Raw genomic sequence first — 11,413 nt, 5'->3', positions numbered from 1 at the left:
TCCCTACACACACCTAAAGCTGACAGTGAACCTTATGTAAAAGGTAAAAGGAGGGTGTGGGTGGTGAGTTGGTGCACAAATCTCCAGTCTGAGAGCCTAGTTATTAGTAAAGTGATATAAAATATGTTAACAAGACCAGGGGGTTGTGAGACCTTCACCCCTTAGGATTCTGTGAACAGTATTCAGACCAAGCTAAAATGATCCATACAGTTAGGACGTGGCAGAGCTACATGGTCCCCTGATAAATCAGTGTATAAGTTAGATTGGCTTTGAAAGGTGTTATCATCAAAGATATATACAAAAATATCACAGCTAAAGACATAGCTGTATCTTTTAATGACTCCTTTTTAAGTGTCATCAATAATCAAATTGCCCTAAACATTTGAGCTGAATGAAAGTCAGCTGACACAGTGGAAGGAGAGAAGTAAGCTTCCTTTGCTCCTTTTACTGGCACCTCTTTTTTTTTTCCTGTCAAGTCATAGCTGATTTATGAATACCCCATGGGGTTTTCTAGGCAAGAGACAGGTCAGACACCACCTCATAGTCCTATAACATTTTTCCCCCATCGGATTCAGTGTGAGATTTCCACCATTGCTCATATGAACATGTAAATCTGCCTTGTTACTGAGTCCGACTGTTACTGAGTCCAACCGTTGCCAGCTCAGTATTCTAGCTCGTAATGTTTTTCCAAGGGCTTGAGCAAAGATAATTCCAGAGATCTTTAGAAGATACTTGCAACTGAACCTGTATGCTAAGTATTCATTCTGCTACTGAGTCACAGGTCTTGAACAGGGAATCTGATATCAGGTGTTTTATCCGTGAGCCAAAGCTCCTCCCATAGTTACATTGAAAGACTAGCCGTGAACCTTGTTGAAAAACATTATTGGATGAAATTAATTCTAAATTTGCAGCTCTGCACTGCACTCAAACTGTCCCACAAAATGGTGTTGGTTTGTTGTGTATTTTAAATCATTAACTCTTTAAGTACAGCCTATAATAGATCTTAAAATGTACATCTCTTCCAGAATTCTTTTATGATTAAGTACCTTTAATTTGCAGAACCATCATAAATTTATAATAACAAATGGACTATGGCTCCAAAGGACTCTTTCATTCAGCAAATATATAGCTAGAATCTGAGATTATCACTATAGTTTCTTGTACTGTATGGGTTATTCAGGTTCTGCGAAATGTATCACAGTAGCAGTACATTGAGACCTAGTTGTAATTTTCAGTTAAAGAAGCTCAATGGAAATGTGTTTTCCTTACTTTCATATAAAGAGTTCTAAGTGTTCTTTCAATTTATTATATCTTAGATGGGCCTAGGCAAGACTATCCAGGCCATAGCGGTATCTTACCACTACAAAAATGAATGGCCTCTGTTAATAGTGGTGCCCTCATCTCTGAGGTACCCTTGGGCTGAGGAGATAGAGAAATGGATTCCAGACCTCGGTCCAGAGGATATAGTCATCATTCAAAATAAAACTGACACCTGGTAAGTGTCATGCTTTTAGTTTGCTATGTTCACTCCAACAGTATCTGTCAAAAGGAGCAAGAAATGGAGTTGACACCTTGCTAATAAGGCTACTTCATTGGTGAAGTCATGCTGCGTTTTCAGTTTTCACTGGGCACGACTTCATTTCTGTGAAGAACAGAGTATTCTTTCACGGATTAAAAGTTTTGGTCCAATATCTGCTTTGTCTTAGATTTGTTGATTGAAACATGTTAACCTTCTCTAGGTGGTTTGTTTTGATTATATATATATATAAAAGGTAAAGGTTATATATATAAATTATATATATATAAAAGGTAAAGGTTCCCTTGCTCGAAAGCCAGTCGAATCCGACTCTAGGGTTGCGGTGCTTATTTCCGTTTCAAAGCCGAAGAGCCAGCGCTGTCCGAAGATGTTTCTGTGGTCATGTGGCCGGCATGACTAAACACCAAGGCGCACGGAACGCTGTTACCTTCCCACTGAAGAGGTACCTATTTATCTACTTGCAATGTCTTGCTTTCGAACTGCTAGGTTGGCAGGAGCTGGAACTAGAGACGGGAACTCACTCCGTCATGCGGCAGCTGGGGTCTTGAACTGCTGAACTACTGACCTTCCACAGCCTGCAGTGCAGCGTCTTAACCACTTGAGCCACCGCAGCTCCATATATATATATATATATATATAAAAAAAATGCAGGAACACCTAGCAAAGTGAAACATTAATGGACTGGTTGAAATATGAAACGAGGAGTTGTATTAAGTCACATTTTCACTTTTCAGGTAAAAAGACTGAAATAGAATTTAGCTGAGTCCTGCTTAGCAAATGTAAAATATGGGTTTTATTTCTCTTACATGGGATAAAAAATAACAGACTGTCAAACACTTAAGTTGTTGTAGCTTTTTAAATCAAATACAGAAATTGACTACATTGGGACTGAGATTAAACATAAATTTGTCTGTATCTGGCACAGTGATGGCTTGTTTGCTGTGCTTGAGTGCTTCTGTTGCTGTTCCCAGCTGTTGCTACCTCTCACATATCTTGTTGGCTTTAAAACTTCCTGTTTTGATCAGTCTCCAATTTGCCATCATGTCCAAACCTAAGTGATTGTGCAAACTGGAGCTTGATACTTCCCACACAAGCTGGGATTGAATGCAGTCATTTTTATATTAACACACCTTTAGTATGTGCCTCTTTGGAATATTAAAGGAGGGGTGCCAAAATTACAACTTAATTTTGACATCTTAACCATAATCCTGTGTTTTTTAAGGTTCCAAGTTAAACATGTCATATATAGAGATTTCTACATACTATGGAAATATTATTTCAAGGGATTACTAGTATATTGAAATTGCATTTATAGCCAGTAGCCAGTTCTTTGCTTTTTCCACTTCTAGGAGAATTTCTACAAGCAAAGTCATCATATTAGGTTACGGACTGTTAACTTCAGATGCACAAATCTTAGTAGATACTATATCCAAGCAGAACTTCAAAGTAGTGGTGGTTGATGAGTCTCACTACATGAAATCCAGAAATGCGACTCGTAGCAAGATTTTGCTACCACTTGTACAGAATGCTGTTCGGGCCATTCTCCTTACTGGAACACCTGCTTTAGGAAGACCTGAAGAGGTTCTGAATATCACTTTCTCTTTCTGAAAACAAAATCATGCATGTTTTCTCATTTGGCAAACTACTTTTTAATCTGCAGCATAACTGTATAATTCAGATAGTTATATGTTTGGTTGGGGGGGGGAGTATTTTTACCTTAAGAGTTTGTGCAGAGCGGCATTCTTTTGGAACAGCGGGATTAGCAGTCTAGTGTACAGTAGGACAGGAACACCATTTCCATAGAAGAAAAAGGGGGTTAGAGAAATGGTGGACATTGCTGTAGTAGAACCTTGCACTGTTGTTTTTTTTTAAAGCATTAACACAGTAACACAACTGCCTGTTTACTGAAGATTTCTTTAAAAACTACTACAATATGTATAAAATGTTTAAAAACTGTTCCTAGACTGGCTGAAGTGTGTCCGGGGGAGTTCTGTGAGTGATGTTTGAAGCCCCATTCATCAAATGTCCTTGATACTCACCACTGTTGTCAGAATAGTCCTAGCTGCATATTTCAGGAAAGCATCTTTATAAAGTGCTTTTAAACTGTTTTACTTACAGCTCTTTATGCAGCTTGAAGCACTTTGTCCAAGAAAATTTGGAACATGGACGGAATATGCAAAAAAGTACTGTAATGCACGTGTCAGGTACTTTATTTCGTTTCCACTTGCACACACATATGCCCCCAGTGACTTGTTTGAGGCACGGCCTGGTTCCACTCAGACTGGGTACAGGAGCATTGCATGCATTCCATCTCCCTAGAAGGGGCTTGCTGGACCTCAGAGTAGAGAGCAGAGAAGGTTGCATCCACCTTATTTCTTTTTCTCTCCATGGCACCCTCCACACCTCTTTCTCCTTGGCCTGACTTCCTGTGAGGAACTCTGCCCTAATGGGATGTCAGGATCACCCATGGCTGCCCACCCTGCCAGACAGCCATTGGCCTTCATCCCTAGCTGTGTGTTGCATCACAGCATTCAGGTGCCCAGCTGTTGCTTCACTAATCCCACTGGTAGCAGGAGCATCAGGTCTTCTCTCTGTATCAGCAAACTAAATGGTAGTCTCTTGACTAGGTCCTTGGGGGGGGGGAGCAGCAATTGAGTGCCAGGATGGTTTCCACTGATGATGGAGGTGAGTCTAAGGACAGTGCTGGGCTTGGACTTGGACAATTAGTTTTAAACCCATGAATATCGACTTTTTAGTGCTCATTTCCACAGCACAACCCCAATTTCTTACCTAAAGTTTAGATAATCAGTAATGTTAACTTTTGACCACACCACCGAAATGTTTCTTTATAAAAGTTGCCTTTACAAAAAGATGCTTGGACTGTTGATCAGTATAATCATGTGCATCCTCTTTGTTAGATAAAAATTACATGTTCATTTATACTGATATAACCTAATCATAATATTTTTAACATCATCTTTCAATTTTTCTCGAGGTTCTTTGGTAGAAGACAGCAATGGGATTGCAGAGGAGCTTCAAATTTAGATGAACTGCACCGTTTACTAAGCAATATAATGATCAGGCGACTGAAAAAGGAAGTTTTAACTCAGTTACCACCTAAGATTAGGCAGCGCATCCCTTTTGATCTTCCCCAAACTGCCGCTAAGGTAACGTGCTGTTGACATTGTAGCTTTGGCTCCAAGTAAGCCAATATCTATTAAATTATAGATTTATTATTGTTGATAGAATGAGTGTGTGTGTATACATACATACTGATAACCGCTATATGTCTGGTCTGTGTCTGTGCTGTCATTCTGTTCAGTGTTACTCCTGTCATGAATATATGAAACAGAAACTCAAGTATGAATGATTGAAAACATTGAGGTTCTCTACAAAACAGAAGGATGGGATTATGCTTAGGGCAAACCTGTATGTGCTATTTGTGGCCCGTGATCAGATCTTGCAGCATGCACTTTAAAAAGCAACCAGCAAGAATGTCTAGTTTGGCTCAGGGTCATACTGCTGGCTTTTACACTGTACAAGCATGGAACGCTCAAGGAATCACTGGGGGGGGGGATCTCATTTTCTCCTATATCCCCTCCCCTGCTATTTCGACTTTTAACTTCCCTGAGAGGCCCCATTCCTTCTCCCCTTTTCCTGTTTCCTTCTCCTTCTCACCCCCAGCCAACCTATCTTTTTCTCCCCCCTGTCTTCAGTTTTCCTTCCTTCCCTTCCCCATGGCAGCCTCTACCTAAGAATCTTACTTTGGAGAGTTTTAACCTCCTCCCAGTGTGGTTTTTTTTTAAATTTCAGTTTTGTTTTGTTTTTACATTTCAGGTTTTTCCTGTAACCCTGGAGTGTTTCTCTGGTTTGTAGAAACATCCGTCTGTTCTTGGCTGTTCTGTTTTGGGGGTGTTTTAAATTGATTTTTGTATTTTATTTTGAGCCACCTGGGGCTGCTGTCTGGAATGACAGCCTGTACATGTTCTAAATCCATAAAAATACAAAGTTTTATGTTGGAATTTGGAGTTGAATATCACAGTTCTAATAGCACCATGTTTGTTTTTACTTTGAGAACTGCTTCAAACAGCCATCAGAAAGGTGGCATGTAGGTTTTCTAAATAAATATGTCTGCGGAGCTTCTTGTTGAGCTCTCATAAGAATAAAGAAAAACATATCAAGATGCATTCTAGAATGACTGCTGAACATGAAGGTTTAATAACTGTGGCCACAATTGAGATAATAAACCAACTCATGAGACATACCTATCAGGCTGATTTTTAGGGGGGGGGAGCCATACACTCCAAGCCCCTTTTGAAAACACTAAAGCTTTTCCAAAGTACTTTGTGACATGGCATAGGAGTCAGATCTGTTAAAGTTCAAATCCTCACACAGTCATAAAACTTACTTAAATGATCTAGGCATAGTCATTGTCTTGCAGCCTAGCCTACCTAATGGGATGGTTGTGATAAGAGGAGGGGATTGTATATATTCTACCGTGAGCTCTTTGAAGAAAGGGCCGAATTTGAGGTCTAAGCAATTAATATACACAATAATATGCTATTTGATCACTGCATTTATAATTGATTATACCATTGACTCATGCTTTCATTGTAGTTTTGATTTCTTAATGTCAAGACTCGGGCTGGTTTATGGCTTTCCTGATCAATGTATTGTTTTATGGCCTCCATCTGGTTTCTGTTCCTCCGCTTATCGATGCCCTCACTGCCATGTCATTCCTGCGGGGAGGGGGAAGGTGTGAATGCATGGAGGTGTGAATGGGGGAGTAGGCTAGCTGCTTGCTTTGTAACTTCTTTTCCCATAACAAGTGCGCCTCAGGGAACGGCTCTCACAGCAGGATGTCCTTGAACATAACATTTTCACATGGCTAGCTGAATTGATGTATTTGTTAGGGCTGCGGTTAGAATAACCAGCAAAGGGGTGTGTGAATGTTGATTGACTGGAATGTGGGGTTTGACTATACCTTGAGATACTTTCACTCTGTGCCTTAGTCTTAGCAAGGATCTCATCCTTGCAACTTCCAAATCTCTTTCCAATAAAATTCTCTTCAATGAATTGTGGTCTGAGAGTGGATTGCCTTGGGACCTGACATTTAAGCAGTTTTGATTTCTCTTTGGGCCTCAAGAGAGGAAACTTTTAGCCACTGATTTATGATCCAAGCAGAATAAGTCGTGCTTTATCTTCTCAGCTTGATTTAGATTCTATATTAGGTAAGAACATGTGACTGACCTACCTCTGTAGTGATATTCTTCTTTGAAGGAGCTGGCATCTTCAGGGACTATTGTTTTCTCAGCAACAAAAGTAGGGTATGATTCAGAGAAACGGTAATTGTTTTGGCCTTTCACATTTTTGTCTCTAAACATTGTTGTTCGCTCACATGCAGGAATTAAATGCTAGTTTTGAAGAGTGGGAGAAATTAATGAGGACTGCAGATTCAGATTCTACAGATAATGACTTTGTCCGGGTGATGGGTCTCATTACACGCATGTTTAAAGAGACTGCTATTGCCAAGGTAATCTTAAAACTTCTTGTAGTTGTTGACATTTATTTAAACTGTGTTTTTTCTCATTATTATAATAATACATTTGCTAGCATAGAGTTGTCCCAGTGTCTTTCTGTGTTTCCTGAGAATTCTAACTGCCTAATGTAAAACAATTGTTCTGTCATTGTATCATCCCCAATTTTAGTAAGTGATGAACTAGTTGGATTCTGAGTGCCGTGTTTAGAATTTCTGTGGGTTTGTGAGCAGTAACACAACCTGCTATACTAAAGTAAAACTATAACTTCAGAATGAAAATTATATTTTTACTTGACTAGACTATACTCTGCTTTAGTCTCCTAAAAGTCTTTTCTAAGAAGATTGTATTCATGCTTTAATGATCTGTCATGGCATCTTCTGTACTGGTGGTGGAAGATGTCCTCTTGTACGCACTTTGAGCAGGCAAGGCCATTGCAGTAGGCATACCTGATATCTCTGCTGTTGGAAAAAAAAACTTTCCACTTTCTGTCTTGCCTAGGCCCGCTGAATAAGGGCAAACTAGAGCTCCTGCGCTAATTCTGTCCTGTGATTGAGTTATTCTGCTGTTCTGATTTCTTTGGCTCTTTTCTTACTCTTCTCATCCCTCCCTTCAAAAAAGCAGTTCCTCTCTACGGCCTCCCTCATTCTTCCTTCCCTATTTCTCTGGCAAGCTAGGAGATGAGCAGAAACTATGTATATAAAGCACACAGTTGGTGTGGTGGTGAAGTGCGCGGCCTCTAATCAGGGAGAACCAGTTTGGTGTGGTGGTGAAGTGCGCGGCCTCTAATCTGGGAGAACCGGGTTTGAATCCCCACTCCTCCACTTGCACCTGCTGGATGACCTTGGGCAAGCCATAGTTCTGTCGGAGGTGTTCTTGAAAAGAGCAGTTTCTGTCAGAGCTCTCTCAGCCCCACCTACCTCACAGGGTGTCTGTTGTGGGGCGGGGAAGGGAAAGGAGTTTGTAAGCCGCTCTGAGACTCCAAGTGAAGGGCGGGGCATAAATCCAATCTCCTCTTCTGTTAGCAGCTTCAACAAAACTGAATCTAAGTGGCAAGAAAGTTCTAGAGGAGGAATGGCAGCTGGATCCCAAAGGGCTTGTGTCCCCGTGGCCCAGCATCACAACCAACCCAGTCATATAGCAATAGGAACCCTGGCAAATGGGGTGGCTGTTTCGGAGTGCCCTCCTGAGGACCTCTCTGAAGTTTCCAGATTGGCAGACAGTGCCACAAGCTGAGAGTACCACCTCAGTGCCTCTTTCTAACGCTCGGGCAGTGGCTCAGGAGCCAGCATCAGCTTCGTCACTGGGAACCAGACACAGTGAATCTCCTCCCTTTCTTATGTATTTACTTCATTTATACCTCCGCTTTCTCCCCAGTGGGGAACAGGGAAGTGGCTTACATTGTTCTCCTCTCCTCCATTTTATCCTCCTATCAACCCTGTGAGGTGGGCTAGGCTACTGACTCAGATTCAGCCAGCAAGCTTCCATGGCAGAGTGGGGAACTCGAATCCGGGTCTCCCAGATCCTGGTATGACAAGCGAACCACTACATCCTGCCAGCTTTAATACATGGCTCACTGAACCCCTCCTGCCCTTATAGAGCTGCATTTTGGGTTGCCTCTTGTAAGGATCTGCTGCACATAGAGCAAGGGTGCCATACTTCCTGCTGTTTCACTTGCATTTTCTTTGAGGGTTTTGTTCATAACCTAAGCCAAGTCTTTCATAATGGGGGGGGGGGGGTAAAAGGTCAAGCATATCAGGAAATATTCCTGTTCTCGTTTTCTCATTTCTCTCAAAAATATAGACTGCAAAGAAGGTACTCCAGAATGTACAGAGGCAGGTCCTCCAAAGACACTTCTGTCTGGGAGTGTCCCACCCTCTGTAGCCCAGGGGAACACGCCCCTTCTGAAAGAGAGTGAGCACCTCAGAGGAGGAGCCCACAGGTTTATCTGACGCTGTGCCTGATGTTGTGGAATCACACTGAAAGGAAGCTGTGGTCCAGGGATGAAATGATCTCCTTGGGCCATTCTTTCTGTAAGGTGTTCCATGAGGAAGATTCCTTATCCCTTCTGGCCAAGGCTGCCTCTGTTGACTGAGCAAACTGAACCTGATCGGGCATCTTCTGAGTGGGGAGAAGCAACTCAGTTTTCCCCAAGGCAATCTCTCCTCGTAATGTGAGCAGGAGAATTGTTGCATGGGGATCAGTTTGACACTTCAAAAGTCTCTCCTATTTCTACGTCTGTTGCTTTTATGATATAGTATTGATAGGCACTTTGCAGTCAGAGCCATGGCTTCTGATGTGGAGGTCGATTACAGCTTGTGATTCGAACACTGGAATATACACAGCAGGTCCGAATCTATCAGCCATTCCTTTCTAAGGTGTCAGAATGTTCAGTGACTCTACGCTGAAAAGAGGGTTCTGGCAGAAACCTAACAAGAATGCCCCTAAGGAAGGACGGCTGCAGAAGCTCAAGGCTTTCCTCACAGCTCTTTAATCTCTTCAGCTCCAAGTCATAGCTTCAGGTATTCTGGTCACAAAGCCTGGTGACTATAAAGGAGTTGTTGCCCAAATAGGCCCACACTAGATCTAGGGCGTTTTCGGTGGCGGCTACTGCCTGGTGGAATGAGCTCCCGGAGGAGATCCGGGCCCTGCAGGACCTCATGCAATTCCGCAGGGCCTGCAAGACGGAGCTCTTCCACCAGGCCTTTGGGTAGGAGCCGCCGCCGTCGCTATACCACCACCGCGACGATATTATCCATCTATCGCATCTTGGGGAGCAGACGTTGCCCGACTGTGCTGTGAAATACTGCTCCTGGCGCTCTCGCTTTTAAGAATACTAGCTGTTAAATGTGGGTTGCTGTGTTTTGTGTATTTCTATGTAGGCTTTTGTAGCACCAGATTTTACTATATGTGTAATAGTGTTTTATTGCACTTAATTTTTAAACTTGTTGTTAGTCGCCCTGAGCCATTGGGTAGGGCGGCATAGAAATCTCAAAAATAAATAAATAAATAAATAAAAATAGTGTCTACTATATAAAAGAATCTTGTGCAGTCAATGAGCTAATAAGACAATGTGCTTTAGATAACAGCAGCATCTCGGGGGGTGGTAGGAAAGCTTTTTATTTTGTATAGCAAAATATGAATTGCATTGGTTTATCCTTTTAATCTCATCCTTTTGTTGTTGAAACAAAACTCCAACAACTGCTTATCTTTCAGGCAGGAGCAGTAAAGGACTATATCAAAATGCTTCTTGAAAATGACAAACTCAAATTTCTAGTTTTTGCACATCACTTAAGCATGCTCCAGGCATGTACAGAGGCAGTGATAGAAAGCAAGGTAAGTTCACCTTATTTTATTAGATTCCCTTTTAAGGATTTTTACACTGTACTTGTTGAAAATCCCTTCTCAAATTTGTGTCTGTAGAGTCTTGGCCGTTGTGCTGGTATTCTGGCCAGAAGCCAAACAGCTATTTTAGGCATACCAAAGGCTTGAGTGTGTATCATAAATTGTTTTGTGCCATGTGTTGCAGAGAGTTGTTGTTCAAGACACACAATACCGAAGGCTACTTGGGTTGGCTGGGTGGGGGTGGATGGCCTGTATACATAACAGTTTCAATTCATGGACAAGATGACAACATTTATGTCTCAAAGAGAAAATAACATAAACGCATTTTAAGATATAGGAATATGGGATATAATACCTGATGTTTGTTTCACAAAGTGAATGAAATAAATGCTATAAAACTATGCGAGTCCAGAGTCATTGAAGAGAATATCCAGATCTGTCGGTGCACAGCCGTTAGAAAGACCTCTCTCCTAGAAGGTTGTTGCCAGTCAGCACAGACCAAGGCTAGATGGGCCTAGTGAGTAGTATCTTTCCCCATAAAGTAATTTGATTCATTTGTCTCTCTGGGATAGAAAGATGGAACAGGTTATAACACATTTGTAGAGCACAGTAGCAGCATGTCTCTGTGATGTGTTGTGCCTGGAATAATTGTACGCACCTGGGGATGTTGATATATAAACCCAGAAAAGGAATGGGGAGAGAGGTTTGTGGAGGCTGGACATAGTAATAGAAGCTCTGTAAAATTTGTGTGGTTAAAATGAGGTGCTATGGATTATGTGACAGATGGGCAAAGGTCCTGCCCCTTTCTGAGAAACATCAGTTCCCTGTAGTCCTGTTTGGTATGCAGGTAGCAGCCAGTCAGTATCTTCGGAAGGGCTGGAGGAGCCAGATTGGGGAGGGGGCGGAGTGAAAGGGGGAAGAGGAGACTCTCTCCATTCAGTCAGATAGGGTTTGTGTTTCCAAAGTGTTAGTTGGGAGAGACCCTGTCTCAGGA

At 41.9% G+C, this 11,413-nt stretch overlaps 1 protein-coding gene across 1 annotated transcript in view; it reads left to right on the top strand.

Moving 5' to 3' along the window:
• Nucleotides 1-11,413, top strand: part of ZRANB3 (zinc finger, RAN-binding domain containing 3) — a gene marked incomplete at its 3' end in the record, with an annotated part of 48,733 nt that overhangs the window by 13,719 nt on the left and 23,601 nt on the right. Inside the window, exons 4-9 of the mRNA XM_015417110.1 lie at nucleotides 1,317-1,495; nucleotides 2,887-3,118; nucleotides 3,656-3,741; nucleotides 4,533-4,704; nucleotides 6,942-7,070; nucleotides 10,291-10,410. Coding sequence (XP_015272596.1) covers nucleotides 1,317-1,495; nucleotides 2,887-3,118; nucleotides 3,656-3,741; nucleotides 4,533-4,704; nucleotides 6,942-7,070; nucleotides 10,291-10,410 — 918 coding nt within the window. The remainder of the gene's footprint in view (nucleotides 1-1,316; nucleotides 1,496-2,886; nucleotides 3,119-3,655; nucleotides 3,742-4,532; nucleotides 4,705-6,941; nucleotides 7,071-10,290; nucleotides 10,411-11,413) is intronic.

This window comes from Gekko japonicus, unplaced genomic scaffold, assembly GCF_001447785.1.
Source record: "Gekko japonicus isolate JY-2015 unplaced genomic scaffold, Gekko_japonicus_V1.1 scaffold883, whole genome shotgun sequence".
Taxonomy (NCBI): domain Eukaryota; kingdom Metazoa; phylum Chordata; class Lepidosauria; order Squamata; family Gekkonidae; genus Gekko; species Gekko japonicus.
Note: the sequence above shows the minus strand (reverse complement) of the source record. Positions and strands in the feature narration are given on the sequence as shown.